General features: G+C 39.4%; 1 protein-coding gene across 50 annotated transcripts in view; it reads right to left on the minus strand.

Moving 5' to 3' along the window:
• The window catches only part of Ccdc7a (coiled-coil domain containing 7A), a 410,765-nt gene that overhangs the window by 105,199 nt on the left and 286,144 nt on the right, over window positions 1-19,422 (minus strand). For 46 of the 50 annotated variants that reach the window (XM_063278219.1, XM_063278211.1, XM_063278233.1 and 43 more), the window contains one exon: window positions 2,140-2,247. The exons of the other annotated variants lie outside the window; for them this stretch is intronic. In XM_063278219.1, the coding sequence (XP_063134289.1) occupies window positions 2,140-2,247 (108 nt within the window). The remainder of the gene's footprint in view (window positions 1-2,139; window positions 2,248-19,422) is intronic. 50 annotated transcript variants of the gene reach the window in all.

Genomic DNA, 19,422 nt, shown 5'->3' on the forward strand with positions numbered 1-19,422 from the left:
TGTCTTGAGTTCACCAGGCAGGTCACTTGCAGCAGAAAAGTTGGTCTTACCTGTGGTCCCGAGGCTCATTTTCGCTCGTGGGGTGCTGCCCACGAGCTCTCTGAGGCAGCAGCAACCAGGAAGATCTGTGCCGCCGTTTCTGGGAGCTTCAGTGCACCAGGGTTCCAGATGGCGTTTGGTGTTTTCCTCTGGAATCAGTAATGTGTGCAGAGTGCAGTCTCTTCTGGTTTCCCAGGCATTTCTGCCTCTCTAAAGGTTTAGCTCTCCCTCCCACGGGATTTGGGTGCAGAGAACTGTTTATCCGGTCATGATCATATTTCTGGTGGGGAAAGAAAACCAATTCCTTTTCCCACCTCTTTCCAGAAGCTATGAACTGTGAAGAGATACACTTAGCATCTTTATCACACTTTTTTTTTTTGGTTCTTTTTTTCAGAGCTGGGGACCGAACCCAGGGCCTTGCGCTTCCTAGGCAAGCGCTCTACCCCTGATCTAAATCCCCAACCCCTTTATCACACTTTTAAAAACTCATATTATTCAAGCTGCTGCCAGCTGCTATGGGCAAGGAAGATGAATTTCTTGTAGACAACAAAAAGAAGGATTTTGTTTCTTTTTGAATGCAGGAGACCTGGGATGACATTCTATTGCATTAATGCAAGGTCCTTTTGGATACCGTAGCAGTCAAATATGTTGTCCTGTGGTCAGTGCTAGCCATTGTTGAAGAGTACTATAGCATTCAATAAAAAGATGAGGAAAATGCAAAAAAAAGTCTCTAAGCAGTTAGAGGGTTGCTGGCTCATGGCTGCAGGGAGGAAAGAAAAACAGGGCGAAAGGATGAGGCATCCCCAAACAATGACTCTGCTCAGTAAGAAGAGTTTTCTGTAGGAATTTAGGCTCCTCTTCCTTCCTGTTTAAAATTCTTATTATCTTGGACTTTGGAAAACCTTTCACTGACTCTACCAGTGCTCTTTGAACTTATACACTGGATTTGCATAATGGTGTCCTGCACAGAAAATTTCTTCATTTATTTTAACTCTTCTTTCCTCCGAATTCTTCTTTCAAAACATCTATATATTCACAGATTCATTTTTTTCTGTTTTGTTTAGTCTGCTATTCAAACTTAAATTTCATTTAAAAAATTTTTCATTCTTTGAATTATTCAGTTCCAGGATGTCTGTTTAATTCTACTTTGTGTTTATCTGTCTCTGTTGGTTTTCTCAGTTAAAACATGAATTGTTTTTCCTGTGTCTAATGAATTGTCTATCTGTATATATTCAAATTTCCTTACTATTTTAAATTATTTTTTATTCAATTACTAAAATTCATTGCTTTGAAGCCTTTTTAACATGATATATAAAAACTGGCATTATAAATCAAATTTGTAACTGTACCAGAGATCATTATTTCTTTATATGGTTCAATTTCTGCCTGGCAGTCTTTGTTTTAATTCAGGCTGCATGTAGCACTGATTTATTAAAGGTTCTGTCTTCTGATAATGCCTTGAATTCTTCAAAACTTTCTCTATTAAAAGTGACTTGTTTCCTAATTGGACATTATCTTGGTTGCTATAAACCTTTGCCTATTTTATAGAACTTCAGCGTAGTTGACTCTGATAGATTTTTTTTCTGTCTGAGAAAGACAGTTTGAATGTTGCTAATATACCACTTTGCTGAAATATGCTGCTTGCCTTCAGAATTGTGGTTTGAGTCACACATTTTGACAATCTTCTCTAAATCTACTCCAAATTTCCCATTCTAGTTACAAGCACATTGTAAGGTCATCATATTGCCTGCATTCAACTCTGTATCTTCTTATATGTGGTTTGATAACTATGGTCTGAAAGAATTAGCCATGTAGCATCTAATTTACGTCACAAAAGCTTGCAATGAACAGAAAAACCTACTTATATTTCCTGAGCAGGCAAAAGTAAATGCACTATGCATCACATAATTGGTTGTTTGATGGAACAACAGACACATAATTTAAAAATACATATTAATATTTGGGTTTATTAGAGTCAGTTTATTATTAATTTAAGAAAGGGTAGGTATTGTTTAAATTTTCTACTTTTTTAAACTAAAGATTCACAAGTTTACCTATTGGACTGTGTTCTGTAGTGTCTAATCATAAACCTGTGCTTACCAACCACTCTGTCCATGCCCAAATGAAATATGATGTCACTAATCGTTGGGTTTGTTGGTATCTTAGGTTCTGATATCTCTTGAACTCCTGCGACTGATTTTTCCTGAGCTGTAATAATAACAGACTTCCATATCAGCTTATTGCAGATGAATACTTTAAGGTTAAGTTGTATCACATAATAAGAATAATTAGAGATAGTATATATAATAATAATTTAACTTTATTTACTTCACAACTTACCATTAAGTGAAGAGAAATGAGTCAATATTTTAAGATTTATTTTTATTTATGTGTATATATGTGTGCTTGTCTGTGTGTGCATCTATAATGTGTGTATGTCATGTGAGTGGAGGTACCCACAGAGATCAGAAGTGTTCTTTGGCGTCCCTTTAACTGGAGTTAAAGGCTGCTGTGAGTAACAAGAGAGGGAACTGAACTTAGGTCCTTTGGAGAATCAAAACATGCTTTTAAGCACTGAGCCATCTCTCTAGCTCTAACTCATCATTTTAAAGAAGATTACAAAATACATACTATATTATAATTACCATACTCGCACTTTCAACTATTATCACTATTTGCTGTATGTAGCATATACATGTGTATGTATATACGTGTGTGTGTGTGTGTGTGTGTGTGTGTGTGTGTGTCTGTGTCTGTGTAGAAAGGCACACACATGAGTATATAGGTCAAGACAAATTTGGGAAATCAGTGTTATCTTCCTACCATTTGAGTCCTGGGTATTGAACGCAGGCCATCAGGTTTGGTAGAACCCTAAACCATCTTACTGGACTCCATGGCCAACATTTTATGTGGATACTAGGGATATGAATTCATGTTCTCATATTTGTGCAGCAAGTATTTTACTCACTGTGGTATCTCCTCAGTTCCAAATATTATCTCATTAATCCTCACATCACCTGAATAACATTTAAGTCCCCTACCAGACAAAGAGAGTAGAGCTTAGAAAGATTGTGCATATTGAAAAATGGTACATAGTTATGGAATGTAGAAATTTGAAAGGACTGGTTCCTTTATATTCCAAAATTTATTCTTCAAGTCACTGCTCAAATATGTAGTGGGACTAAGCATGTTATGTGTGTGTCAAGGATTTGGTAATAAATGGTAGTATGAAGAGGGGCTATAGCACATCAGAAGTGAGGAGACCACAGCATCTGCCCCAACACCAGGAGTAACTGGGTCTCTCAGAATCTAGGGACACAGGAACCCTGCCCAGCCAGTGGCAGGGGGTTCCCTTCTGGTCTAAACCAGTGCCCTGAGCAGACCTTGGGCACTGGCTCTGCATCCACTTCTACAACACCCAGAGGGAGCCCAAATCACAGGTTCTCTGAAATACCCAGGATCACAGGAAAGGCCACAACATCTTCCCTAACATTGGAGTAATTGGGTCTCCAGGATCCAGGGATACAGGAATCCCTACCCAGTCAGTGGCACAGGATCCTTCCAGTCCGAATCAGTGCCCTGAGCAGACCTTGGGTCTGGTTCCACACCCAGTCCTGCAACTCCAAGAGGAAGCATGACTCCCAGGCACTCCAACACCTCCAGGATCAGAGGTGCTGTGAAATGCTCAGGATTACAGAATTACAGGATCACAGAGGAAGCTTGACTTCCAGGAGAGCAGACACAACCAGGAGCACTGGACCTCTGACAAACTCAAGAACACGGTTGAGGCCACAACATCTTTCCCAACACCTAGCATAACTGGGACCCCCCACAGGAACCAGAGAAACACAAACCCCACCAGCCAGAGTCACAGTTTCCTTCCACATTGCACTTGTGCCCAGAGCAAACCCAGGGTCTGGCTCCCCCACCCACTCCTGCAACACCCTGAGAAAGCTTGACTCTCAGGAGCTCTGACACACCCAGGATCTCAGGATCATAGCATCCCAGAATCATAGAATCAAAGAGAGAGCTGGATTCTGAGGAGTTCTGACACAACAAGGAACATAGGAGGGACAGGCTCCAGTCAGAGACAGCAAGGGTAGGTAGCACTAGAGATAACCAGATAGCAAGAGGCAAGCATTACAACAGAAGCAACAGAAACCAAAGCTGCTTGGCATCATCAAAACCTAGTTCTCCCACTACATCAAGTCCTAGATACCCATCACACCGAAAAAGGAAGATTTGGATTTAATATCACATCTCATGGTGATGATAGAGGATTTTAGGAAGGACATAAATCCCTTAAAGAAAGACAAGAAAACACAGGTAAACAGGTAGAAGCCCTTGAAGAGGAAACACAAAAGCCCTTAAAGAATTACAGGAAAACACAAACAGGTGAAGAAATTGAACAAAACCATCATGGATTTAAAAATGGAAATAGAACAATAAAGAAATTACAAAATAAGACAACCCTGGATATAGACAACCTAGGAAAAGATCGGGAGTCATAGACACAAGCATCATCAAAGAATACAAGAGACAGAAGAGAGGCTCTCAGGTGCAGAAGACACCATAGAAAATGTGAAGTGCAAAAACTCCTAACCCAAAACATCTAGGAAATCCAGGATGCAACCTAAGGTTAATAGGTATAGAAGAGAGCAATGATTCCAAACTTAAAGGGCCAGTAAATATCTTCAGCAAAATTAGAGAAGAAAACTTCCCTAACCTAAAGAAAGAGATGCCCATAAGCATATAGGAAGCCTACAGAACTCCAAATAGACTGGACCAGAAAAGAAACCTTTCCTCCCATAACAATCAAAACACCAAACGCACAAAACAAAGAAAGAATATTAAAATCAGTCAGGGAAAAAGATAAAGTAACATATAAAGGCAGACCTATCAGAATTATACCAGAGACTATGAAAGCCAGAAGAGCCTGGGCAGATGTCACACAGAGCCTAAGAGAACAAATGATAACCCAGGCTACTATATCCAGCAAAACTCTTTTTAAAAATTTTTTAAAGATTTATTTATTTTATATGAGTATACTGTTGTTGTTTTAAGATACACCAGAAGAAGGCATTAGATCCTTTTACAAATGGCTGTGAGCCACCATGTGGTTGCTGGGAATTGAACTCAGGACACCTGGAAGAGCAGTTTGTACTTCTAATCACTGGGCCATCTCTCCAGCCCTGCGGCAAAGTTCCTGAACAAAATACCAATGGCTTATGCTTTAAGATCAAGAATCGACAAATAGGATCTCATAAAACTGCAAAGCTTCTGTAAGGCAAAGGACACTGTTGTTAGGACAAAATGGCAACCAACAGATTGGTAAAAGATCTTTACCAATCCTACAACTGATAGAGGGCTCATATACAAAATATACAAAGAACTCATGAAGTTAGACTGCAGGGAGACAATAACCCTATTAAAAAATGGGGTTCAGACTGGAAGAGCTTGAAGGGGCTCGAGACCCCATATGTACAACAATGCCAAGCAACCAGAGCTTCCAGGGACTAAGCCACTACCTAAAGACTATACATGGACTGACCCTGGACTCTGACCTCATAGGTAGCAATGAATATCCTAGTAAGAGCACCAGTGGAAGGGGAAGCCCTAGGTCCTGCTAAGACTGAACCCCCAGTGAACTAGACTGTTGTGGGGAGGGCGGCAATGGGGGGAGGGTGGGGAGGGGAACACCCATAAGGAAGGGGAGGGGGGAGGGGGATGTTTGCCCGGAAACCGGGAAAGGGAATAACACTCGAAATGTATATAAGAAATACTCAAGTTAATAAAAAAAAAGGAAAAAAAAAGGTTATCTAAAAACGTGAAAAAAAATGGGGTTCAGAGCTAAACGAAGAATTCACAGCTGAGGAATGCCAAATGGCTGAGAAGCACATAAAGAAATGTTCCGCATCTTTAGTCATAAGGGAAATGCAAATCAAAACAACCCTGAGATTCCACCTCACACCAGTCAGAATGGCTAAGATCAAAAACTCAGGTGACAGCAGATGCTGGCGAGGATGTGGAGAAAAAGGAACATTCCTCCATTGTTGGTGGGATTGCAGACTGGTACAACCATTCTTGAAATCAGTCTGGAGGTTCCTCAGAAATTTTGACATTGAACTACCTGAGGACCCAGCTATACCTCTCTTGGGCATATACCCAAAAGATACCCCAACATATAACAAAGACACATGCTCCACTATGTTCATAGCAGCCTTATTTATAATAGCCAGAAGCTGGAAAGAACCCAAATGCCCTTCAACAGAGGAATGGATAAAGAAAATGTGGTACATCTACACAATGGGATACTACTCAGCTATCAAAAACAATGACTTTATGAAATTCATAGGCAAATGGATGGAACTGGAAAATATCATCCTGAGTGAGGTAACCCAATCACAGAAAAACACTCATGATATTCACTCATTGATAAGTGGATATTAGCCCAAATGCTCGAATTACTCTAAATGCACAGAACACATGAAACTGAAGAAGATGACCAATATACAGATGCTTTACTCCTTCTTTAAAAGGGGAACAAGAATATCCTTGGATGGGGATAGGAAGGCAAAGTTTAGAACAGAGACTGAAGGAACGCCCATTCAGAGCCTGCCCCACATGTGGCCTATACATATACAGCCACTAAACTAGATAAGATGGATGAAGCAAAGAAGTGCAGGCTGACAGGTATTGGATGGAGATCTCTCATGAGAGGACACAGCCAGAATATGGCAAGTACATAGGCAAATGCCAGCAACAAACCACGGAAATGAGAACGGGACCCCCGCTGAAGGATTCAGAGAAAGGACTGAAAGAGCTTAAAGGGGCTCGAGACCCCATATGAATAACAATGCCAACCAACCAGAGCTTCCAGGGACTAAGCCACTACCCAAAGACTATACATGGACTGACCCTGGGCTCAAACCTCATAGGTAGCAATGAATAGCCTAGTAAGATCACCAGTGGAAGGAGAGGCCCTTGTTCCTGCTAAGACTGAACCCCCAGTGAACGTGATTGTTGGGGGGAGGGTGGTAATGGGAGGAGGATGGGGAGGGGAACACCAATATAGAAGGGGAGGGGGAGGGGTTAGGGGGATGTTGGCCCAGAAACTGGGGAAGGGAATAACACTCGAAATGTAAATAAGAAATACTCAAGTTAATAAAGAAGAAAAGGAAAAAAAAAGATGGAGGAACAAAAAAAGAACATTTAAAAATAGTTCACTTTGGAGATACTTTCTGGCAATTCCTCAGAAAGTTGGAAATAGTTCTACCTGAAGACCCAGTGATACCACTACTGGGCATATACCCAAAAGATGCTCCATCATATCACAAGGACACTATGTGTCCACTATGTTCATAGCAGCCTTATTCATAATAGCACAAAACTGGGAGGAACTCAGATGTCCCTCAACTGAAGAATGAATACAGAAAATGTAGTTCATTTACACAATGGAATACCATTAAACTATTAAAAACAAGGACCTAATGAATTATGCAAGCAAATGGATGGAAATGGAAAATATCATCCTGAGTGAGGTAACCCAGACCCAAAAGGACATGCATAGTATGTACTCACTGATAAATGAATATTAGCTAAAAAGTACAGAATACCCATAGTATAAACCACAGACTCTAAGAAGTTAAACAAGGAGGAAGGCCCAAGTGAGGATTCTTCAATCCCACTTAGAAAGGACAACAAAATAATCATGAGAGGCAGAGGGAGCAAGCAACCTGCATGGGAGAAGTGAGAGGAGAAGTGATAAAGGAGATAGGATCACATCACATATGGGGGAAGACAGGAGAGAGGCCCAGAGGGACTGGAGGATGGACGGTAATGTGCAGCTGCTGGACAGGGGGACCTCAAGAAAATCCCAGAGACCTGGGGTGGGGAAGGCTCCCAGGAATCAACGAGGGTGAGCTTAGCCAAAATGCCCAGCAGTGGGGATACGAAACCTGAAGAGACCTCCTCCAGTAGCCAGACAGTGGAAGGGCAGGGATACCAAACCACCTACAACATTTTCTACCCAAAATTGCTAGTGTCTTGAAAGACACACAAGGACAAAAATGGAGCAGAGACTGAAGGAATGGCTGACTAGTGATCATCCCATGCACAGGCACCAAACCCTAACACTATTACTGATGCTATGTTGTGCTTACAGACAGGAGACTAGCATGACTCTGAGTGGCTCAACCAGCAGCTAAGACAGAGCAGATACTTATAGCCAAGTATTAGATGGAAGTAGAGGACCTCTATGGAAGAGTTAGGGAAAGGATTGAAGGGGATGGTAACCCCACAGGAAGACCAACAGCTTCAACTAACCTGGATGCCTGGGCGTGCCCAGAGACTGAGCTACCCAAAGAACATACATGGGCTGGTCCAAGGCCCTGGAACTTACGTAGCCTAGCCTTGTCTGGCCTCAGTGGGAGAGGATGCACCTAATCATGTAGAGATCTGATGCCCCAGGGCAGGGGGAGAGAGGGGAGGGACCCTCTCAGAGGCAAACGGGAAAGGGAAGGTGGTAAGAACACTGCAAGGTGGACCAAGGAGGGGGACATTTTGGATATAAATAAATGAAATAATTAATAATAAAAAAAGAAAATCTGGAGGAAATGGACAATTTTCTAGACAGATATCAGGTACTAAAGTTAAATCAGGATCAGATAAACCATTGAAACAATCCCATATTCTCTAAAGAAATAGAAGCAGTCATTAATAGTCTCCCAACCAAAAGAAGCCCGGACCAGATTGGTTTATTGCTGAATTTTATGAGACCTTCAAAGAAGACCTAATACCAATACTCTTCAAACTATTCCACAAAATAGAAACAGAGGTAACCCTACCCAATTTGTTCGATGAAGACACAATTATGCTTATACCTAAACTACCCAAAGAGCCAACAAACAAAGAGAACTTCAGACCAATTTCCCTTATGAATATCAATTCATAAGTACTCTATAAAATTCTTGCAAACCGAATCCAAGAACACATCAAAATCATTATCCATCATGATCAAGTAGGCTTTATCCCAGGGATGCTGGAATGGTTCAAGATACAAAATCCATCAACATAATCCACTATGTAAACAAACTCAAAGAATAAAAGTCACATGATCATTTCATTAAATGCTGAGAAAACATTTGACAAAAGTGAACATCCCTTCATGATAAAACTCTTGGTAAGTTCAGGAATTCAATGCCCATACCTAATCATAGTAAAAGCAATATACAGCAAACCAGTAGCCAACATCAAACTAATTGGAGAGAAATGTGAAGCAATCCCACTAAAATCAGGGACTAGACAAGGCTGCCCACTCTCTCCCTACCTGTTCAAGATAGTACTCGAAGTCATAGTCAGGTAATTAGAGAACAAAAGGAGGTCAAAGAGATACAAGTTGGAAAGAAAGAAGTCAAAATATCACTATTTGCAGATGATATAATAGTATACTTAAGTGACCCCAAAAATTCCACCAGAGAATTGCTACAGCTGATAAACAACTACAGCAAAGTGGCTGAATATAAAATTAATTCAAACAAATCAGTAGCCTTCCTCTACTCAAAGATAAACAGGCTGAGAAAGAAATTAGGGAAATGACACCCTTCACAATAGTCACAAATAATATAAAATACTTTGGTGTGACTCTAACCAAGCAAGTGAAAGATCTGTGTGATAAGAACTTAAGTCTCTGATGAAAGATATTGAAGATCTCAGAAGATGGAAAAATCTCCCATGCTCATGGATTGGCAGAATTAATAGAGTAAAAATGGCCATCTTGCCAAAAGCAATCTATAGATTCATTGCAATCCCCACCAAAATTACAACTCAATTCTTCATAGAGTTAGAAAGAGTAATTTGCAAATTCATTTGGAATAACAAAAAAAAAAACAGGATAGTGAAAACTATTCTCAAAAATAAAAGAACTTCTGAGGGAATCACCATCCCTGACCTAAGCTGTATTGCAGAGCAATCATGATAAAAACTGTATGGTATTTACATACATAAATGTAATGTATGTAATCCCTTCTATAGGTGACTTCTATAGTCTAGCTCTAGGTTTTATATCTATTTAAAACTATCTTCTTCATACTACCTCAGTGCAACTAAAGTCAACCAGTCACATTTGTATCATGAACTCTGTAGAAATTCACATAATAAAGCTCTTTCCCCTCTCTTCAATAAGATCTCCAAAATGGAAGAAAAGAAAAGAAAAAGAAAAAGGAAATAAAAACCAAGGGAAAAACAGATTACAGAATAGTACTTTTAAAAAATATTTATTTTTATTTAATGTACATTGTTGTGTTTTCTCTGCATGCATGTTAAGTACACAAGGAGGCTAGAAAATGGTGTTGAATTCTCTGAAACTGGATTATATGTAACTTATGAGCTATAATGTGAATGCTGAGAATTGAACTAGGCTCCTTGGCAACAGCATCTAGTGCCCTTAAGTGACTACATCATCTCTTATGACTTTTATGCCAAGGGTTCTGTAATCTGGGGTAACAAATCATGACAACTTGCTCCTGCAGAATGCATGGATATCCCCCAAACTGTCGTGATGGAAAGACATGTCTAATATACTTCGGTGATGATAACTATATTTAGAGTTTCATAAAAGGAAAGGGGATTTAGACAGAAACTAAGCCAATAGGGAAGACTTGACTCTACCCTAAGGGAACTGTATAGATAGTCACTGTGACTAATATTCTGCTTACATAATCATGCATGTGGCACTGTGATGAGTGCAAAATAGTTCATGTGAATATTGCAATTGTGGAAGGCCTCTGAGAAACTTGCCTAAGCAAGCATGGTGTATGACCTGATAGGAAGCAATTTAAAAAAGGAGGCCCCACTTTGGTCTACTATTAGCGGGACCTATTCTGTCATGATGGGGAACATACAGAGTGGGCAGTGAGTAGTCAGATTGCATTTGGCTGTCAGGAAGCAGAGAAAAATCAGAAAAAGGGGATGGGCTATAAAACATCAAGGCTTGCTCATCATGAGCCACCCTGTGCAGCAAGGCTTCACTTTTAGTGCATCCACACCTTTCTAAACAGCAGTTCCAGCCAGAGACTGAGCGTTTAAACACATGAGCCTGTGGGGGGACATTTTACTTTCAAACTGCAATAGCCATGCAGATTGAAAATGGACAGAGTGACCAGCTGCCCCTGCACGTCTGGCAAACTGTGAGCCAGAATAATGCCTGCCTTCCTTAAGTTGCTTTTGTCAGGCATGTTGTTACAGCAACTAAAAAGGTAAAGAGTATAGGAAAGTCTCAGAAATGCCCTGGGTCATTCGTTGTATTCCTTGGTGGCCCTTGGCTTACTTCATCCACATTAAGCCAATCAAATGGCCTGTTTGACACACTTTTGGTATTCTTTCCTAAACACACATTTACAAACCTGGGCAAGTTGAAAGTTTTCCAAGTATTTAAGTTTTTCATAAAGTGATAGTTTATGAAGTGCCACTACAAACAAGGAAAAGGAAGAGCCCTCTAGCCAAGTGGAAGTTTAAGAAAACTTTATGTTTGTTCGTGTTCATGTGTGTGAACGAATGTGCTCACGTGCCATGTTGTACTTGGAGGCCAGCGGGTACCCTTGAGTGTTTGTGCTCACTTTCCACTTTGCCTGAGACAGGGCTCGGGTTAGGGTTGTATATGTTAGGCTAGCTCCCTTGCAAACTCCTGGATATTCCTCCCTCCCCCACTCCAATCCTGTTGTAGCAGTTCTGGAAATACAAACTCCATCTTGCCTTTTACAGGTCCTGGTCTTCATGTTTTTATGGCAAGCACTTTGCCTACTGAGATATTTCTTCAACCCCAAATAAAACTTTAAAATGCTCTGTATTATTAAGACTATCAAGAGCTGTATGAAGCAAATGGCAGTGTTAATAGTACTTCAGCATTCACTGGGGCCATCAATCTGAAATCTTGATAAATGATGTTCAAAAATATTCATTCTACAGAAAAACCCAATTATAAAGGTACAAATAAAGTTGACTCACATTTAAAACAAGTTTTGAAATCACTAAACACTTTGTGACTCTTATTTAAAATGCATTTAAAATATATCATACATCTTTCCATCTCTTGATCAAAGTCTTGTGGTTCTAAGTCTTCATTTCTAAACCTTCTGTCCATATTTTCGTTTATTTCCCTCAAAGAAAACTTTTGATGAGTTAAACATAGTAACATAAAGGCTTACTGATTATGGTCTAATTTTAAAATTACTACGATGTCTGAAAGTTACGTACATTTTTACACATTGCTTATGTAAGAAGAAAAATGTTATCTTATTAAATATCAGCAGTTAGAATTATCTTTCACTAAAGTTGAACTGTTAGAATTGTAAGTTTGTCCCTAGACATTATTCCTGTAAGATAGTATTTATTTTTATTCCAACCCAACTACTGACACTTTGATTTCTATAAGCCCCTCTTGTTCAAATTGTGAATGCTCAAGAATTTAAATAATAATTTTCTTGTATTTATCTATTAGTAGCAAGAGGAAGAAATATGTTGAAATAGAAAGTAGCATAATAGTTATGCTAATATTAATTATATAACAAAATTATAGTTTGTTAGTAAAGACTTGCCATATAGATTTTATATGTATATATGTATACATGTATAAGTGTATATGCATGGAAAGACATGGGTGTGTGTCCACATGTGTAGAGAGCAAAGTTCAAATGTTGGGTGTCTTCAATTACCATTCAACTTATTTTTGCACTAAATTTGGAGTTCACTGATTTCACTAGACATGCACAAGAGAACCCAAATGATCTTCTGGTTTTTAATTCAACACCACTAGGATTACAAGAATATAATATCATGCCTAAGTTTTTATGTGGATTCTGGGGGCTGAATTGGGTCCTGCTTCAGTGTAATGCTCTTTTCTGGATAAGTTATCTCTCAGGCCGCTCACATGTTTATATAATAAAAAATTAGATTTAAGATCATATCCATGGGTTAAAGGGATGGCATATTTTCAATATCACAGACACCTTTAGGTGGATTTTAAAAATAAAATTGAAAGCATTTTCTTTGATCCATCCCCCAGATGATTAATCACACAACCCAGTACATGTCCATGTCCAACTCTGAGATTTAGTTATTTATCTCCTCACTAGGAGATGTCTTCCTTTGTTGTATTATGTTTTTAATTGAAAAAACAGATGAGTACAGCCCAGGATTAAGATGCTCTGAAGGGACTTGCAACCGACTGTATCCTTTCCTCCCAGATTGGGAAGAAGGAAGGAATTATTTTTGAGAAAGATCCTGTAGTCATACCATTCTGTTGGAGTGAGCAGAAACATTGGCATCACTTTTATCTCCAGACTCTGGGGTTGCCACCTCTACTGACCACAAGGCAGGCAATGGCATCAACAACTACATGAATCTAAGAAACCTTACACAAACTCAGGCATGCAAATATATTAAGACAAGCAGCTGTGGTGCTCATATGATAACAGAACACAGCCACAGTAGTAAATATAAGTCCTCCTGACCCTGACAGTGAAAATGACACATAGAAAGGATTGTTATATAGCATTACAGAGAAAAGGCAGAGGCTGCCAGAAGTCAAAGGAAAAAGTACTTAAGGAAGCAACCCACCGACGACTGGGAAACTCCATTAGAGGACTTATTCTTGTGCAGGAATCTAACCAAGCAAGGTAGACATTCTGATTGTTACTTTTTTGAACTTCAAATCTCTCTCTCAGCAGTACCTTTAAACACTGGAAAGCATATATGATATATTCCAATACCCAAAAGAAAGCAACCATGAACTCAAAGTTTCTGTATCTAGCAAAGATATATTTTAATTGATGGAGTAATAAGAACAGTTCTAAACAAGCACAACAAAGCTATTCATGACCATCAATCTAGCAAAACAGCCTTAACACAGAGGAAGAAAGTCACAAATATGATTGAAAGAATAAATTACATGAGAGAAATGGATCAATAAAAGAAAACTAGGAAAGAATCCATTATGACCAACATAGTAAGCTAGCAAAGCCCTGATATTAATGGGGGGAAAAAGCACAAACGACAATCCTACCATCCAGGAAAATAGCCAACAGAGTTACAGAAACTAGTAAATACCTCTCAATTATAACCTGCATTGTAGATGGCATATGAATAAAGAGATACAGAATAACTACTGGGATTAAAAAAAACAAAACTTGGGGGTTGGGGATTTAGCTCAGTGGTAGAGCACTTGCCTAGCAAGCGCAAGCCCCTGGGTTTGGTCCTCAGCTCGGAAAAAAACAAAACAAAACAAAACAAAACAAAACAAAACAAAAACCAAAACCTGAGAATCTGTTGTCTCCAGGAGATATTTCTCATTGGCAAAGTTGCCTACAGATTACAGTCGAATGATAGAAATTAATCTACAAATCTATAAATTAATCTATGAGCTGGCATAGCTATTTTGGTATCGAACTGAAAAAAAAACAAAGTTAGAAGAGATGAAGTACAACATTGTATATATATATTTTTTTATTATTAACTTGAGTATTTCTTATATACATTTCGAGTGTTATTCCCTTTCCCAGTTTCCGGGCAAACATCCCCCTCCCCCCTCCCCTTTCTTATCGGTGTTCCCCTCCCCACCCTCCCCCCATTGTCCCCCTCCCCCCAACAGTCTAGTTCACTGGGGGTTCAGTCTTAGCAGGACCCAGGGCTTCCCCTTCCACTGGTGCTCTTACTAGGATATTCATTGCTACCTATGGGGTCAGAGTCCAGGGTCAGTCCATGTATAGTCTTTAGGTAGTGGCTTAGTCCCTGGAAGCTCTGGTTGCTTGGCATTGTTGTACATATGGGGTCTCGATTGAGTCTTTAAAAAGATGTGACAATTTTGAATGCATACACATTGAACACTGGGGAAGTCCATTTCATATAAAAAGAAAAAATACACTAATAGACATGGTACTTCAGAAAGGTATAATACACTAATAGTGGGGAACTCTATCCACTTTCATCCATTGCTAGGTAATACAAAGTTAAAACAAATAAGGAAACTTCAGTGTTAAAATATACTATAATCAAGACCAAATGTCCATTTAACAAGTATCCCAAAAAATATTTGACCCAACAAATACAGAATATACACTTTTCTTAGTAGCTCTTCGAACACTCTCTAAAATAAATCATGTTCTAAGCCACAAAGAGAGACTTACAAATGGTAATAGAAATATTTTATTGAATCTACTTCAGATTATAATTAAATAAAACTATAAATAAATAGCAAGATAAGCCATTGAAACTATAGAAATTAAAAACTGAATAGTGAGAGAATCACTGAAGAAATCAGGGAGGAAATTTAAAAATTCCTAGAATAAAATGAAAATAAAAGCATAACTTATTGTAATCTTTGTTACATAGGAAAGTCAGTTATAACAGGGAAACATAAAACTATGAATGCCTACATTTAAAAAAAAATCAGAGCTTCTGGAGCAAGCCCAACTGCCAGGAGCAGCCTGCTATTCCAGAGGCCCTCCATTCTCTCCTGCCCCTTTCATCAGACCAGTGAATCCTGAACCATACAGGCAAGCCTCCCTTTTTCTACCCATCTTCAATGATTTTTTTAGTCCTCCAGGGCAAGCCTAACTACCCTGAGCAGACAGAGGAATAAGACATCTTCAAAGCATAGCTACCCTGGATATTCTAACACAACTGAAGCACAAGAAAATGACCTTAAATCCAATCTTATAAAGACAATAGAGGTCTTTAAAGAGGAAATGAATAAATACAGGAAAATACAACTAAACAGGTGAAGGGAATAAATAAAACTGTGCAAGATTTGAAAATGAACAGAAGCAAAAAGGAAAACAAACTGAGGGAATCCTGGAGATGGAAAGCCTAGTAAGGACAACAGGAACAAAAGATGCAAGCATCACCAACAGAATACAGGAGATGGAAGAGAAAACTCAGGTGTAGAAGATACAATAGAATAAATTGATATATTAGTCAAGGAAAATGTTAAACCTAAAAATGTTCCTGACCCAAAACATCCAGGAAATCTTGGATACCATGAAAAGAATGAACCTAAAAATAATAGGAATAAAACGTGAGGAGTTCCAGCTCCAAGACCCAGGAAATATTTTCCACAAAACCATTGAAGAAAACTTTCCCAACCTAAAGAAAGAGATGCTATAAACATACAAGAAGCTTATAGAACATGAATTATACTGGACCAGAAAAGAAAATCTTCCTGACACATTATAATAAAAAATCAAAATCTACAGAACAAAGAAAGACTATTAAGAGCACCAAGGGAAAGGGGTTGGAAACATATAAAGGCAAGAATTATGTCCGACTTCTCAACAGAGAAGCTACAAGGGCCTGTATAGATGCCTTGTAACCCCTAAAAAATCACAAATACTAACCTAGACTACTATACTCAGCAAATCTCTCAGTCTCCATAGATAGAGAAAACAAGATATTTCAAGACAAATCCAAATTCAAACAATATCCATCCATGAATTCAGCCCTATTGAAAATACTAGAAGGAAAAATCCAACCCAAGGAGGATAACTAAATCCAAGAAAACACAGTAAATAAGTAATTCCATACCTTCTAAAGCAAGGGAGGCACACACAAACAAACACACACTTTAACAGCACCAACATCAAAATAAGAGGAAATAACATTTACTGGTCATTAATATCTCTTAACTTCAATGGACTCAATTTCCCAATAAAAAGACACAGGCTAACAGAATGCATGCAAAAAACTGGAGACGCACCATTCTGTTGCATACAAGACATACAACTCAGCAATAAAGATATTACTTCAGAGTAAAGGACTAGAAAAATGTTTTTCTAAGCAAAGAGACCCAAGAAGCAAGCTGGAGTAGCCACTCTAATATATTATAAAATAGACTCTCAACCAAAATTAATCAAAAGAGGCAGGAAAGGGCACTTCATACGAAATTAGAAGAAAAATGTAACAAGATGATATCTCTGAACAACTGTGCCTCAAACAAAAGGACACCCGCATTTGTAAAAGAAACATTATTAAAGCTTAAATTATACATCTAACCCCACAGATTAATAGTGGGAGATTTCAACACCCCATTCTCATCAATTAACAGGTCATCCATACAAAAAAACTAAACAGAGAATAATGAAATTAAACTAAGACATTAGGTCCAGAATGAAATGGACCTAACAGAAATCTGTAGAATATGTCACCCAAATACAAAAGGATATACATTATTTTCAGCACTTCATGGATACGTTTCCAAAATTGACCATATAGTCTGTCATAAAGCAAGCTTCAACAGGTACAAGAAAATTGAAATAATGCCTTATACATTATCAAACCCTCATGGATTAAGGCTGGACTTCAAAATCAGAAACACCAGAAATCCTAAACACTCATGAAAAAAATTGAACAACTCTCTACTCAATGAACTCTGGAATTAGGAAAGAAAGAAAGAACTTACTTTCTAAAATTCAACGAAAAAGAAGACACAACATACCCAAATTTATGGGACATAATGAAAGCAGTGTTAAGAAGAAAGTTCATAGAACTAAGTGCCTCTGTAAAAAAATTAGAAAGTTCTCATACCAGAAACTTAAAAGTGCACCGGAAAGTTCTAGAAAAAAGGAAGCAAGCACACCAAAGAGGAGTGAAGGCAGGAAATAAAACCAGGGCTGAAATCAATGAGTTAGAAACAAAAAGAATCAGTGAAACCAAGACCTAATTCTTTGAAAAATTCAACAAGATAGACAACCCCTTAGCCAAACTAAGGAAAATCAGAAATGAAATGAGAGACATAACACAGACACTAAAGAAATTCAAAGAATTATTAGATTTTACCTCAAAACCTTATACTACACAAAATCAGAAAGTCCTAATAAAATTACCAAAGATACATCAGGATCAGATAAACTATTTAAACAGTCATTAAAAGTCTTCCCACCCCACCCCTGCCCCTAAAAGGCCAGAGCCAGATGGTTTTGGCGCAAAATTCTACCAGACTTTCCAAGAAAATCTACTTCAAGTATTCCTCAAACTATTCCACAAAATTGAAACTGAAGGACCACTAAAAATCTTATTCTATGAGGCCATGGTCACCATGATACTTAAACTACATGAAGATTCAACAAAGAAAGAGAACTTCAGATCGATTTCTCTTATGAACATTGATGCAAAAGTATTCAATAAAATACTCGCAAACTGGTGGGCAGCACCCCACGAGCGAACTTGAGCCTCGGGACCACAGGTAAGACCAACTTTTCTGCTGCAAGAAAGCTGCCTGGTGAGCTTGGGACACACGGAAGCAGAATTCCTTTAGGACCGGGCACGTTCTGTGTTTACCGGAAGTCCCACACCCTCGGATCCCGGCCCGCAGCAGCTCTCTGCTCCCAGACCCTGTGAGAGAGAGACCCAACCGCCTGGTCAGGTGGGCACTCCTGAGGCTGCAGAGCGGAAGAGACCACCAACACTGCTCACCCCTGCCCACATCCCTGGCCCAAGAGGAAACCGTATAAGGCCTCTGGGCTCCCGTGGGGGAGGGCCCAGGAGCGGCAGGACCCCTGCCAGAGACACCGCCGGACCCTGAAGGAAACAGACCGGATAAACAGTTCTCTGCACCCAAATTTCGTGGGAGGGAGAGCTAAACCTTCAGAGAGGCAGACAAGCCTGGGAAACCAGAAGAGACTGATCTCTGTACATACATCTGGGACGCCAGAGGAAAACACCAAAGGCTATCTGGAACCCTGGTGCACTGAAGCTCCCGGAAGAGGCGGCACAGGTATTCCTGGTTGCTGCCGCCGCAGAGAGCTCATGGGCAGCACCCCAGGAGCGAACTTGAGCCTCGGGACCACAGGTAAGACCAACTTTTCTGCTGCAAGAAAGCTGCCAGGTGAACTCAAGACACAGGCCAACAGGAACAGCTGAAGACCTGTAGAGAGGAAAAACTACACGCCCGAAAGCAGAACACTCTGTTCCCATAACTGGCTGAAAGAAAACAGGAAAACAGGTCTACAGCACTCCTGACACACAAGCTTATAGGACAGTCTAGCCACTGTCAGAAATAGCAGAACAAAGTAACACTAGAGATAATCTGATGGCGAGAGGCAAGCGCAGGAACCCAAGCAACAGAAATCAAGACTACTTGGCATCATCGGAGCCCAATTCTCCCACCAAAACAAACATGGAATATCCAAACACACCAGAAAAGCAAGATCTAGTTTCAAAATCATATTTGATCATGATGCTGGAGGACTTCAAGAAAGATGTGAAGAACTCCCTTAGGGAAACACAGGAAAACATTAATTAACAAGTAGAAGCCTACAGAGAGGAATCGCAAAAATCCCTGAAAGAATTCCAGGAAAACACAATCAAACAGTTGAAGGAATTAAAAATGGAAAT

This window comes from Rattus norvegicus, chromosome 19 (genome assembly GCF_036323735.1).
Source record: "Rattus norvegicus strain BN/NHsdMcwi chromosome 19, GRCr8, whole genome shotgun sequence".
NCBI classification, from domain to species: Eukaryota; Metazoa; Chordata; class Mammalia; order Rodentia; family Muridae; genus Rattus; species Rattus norvegicus.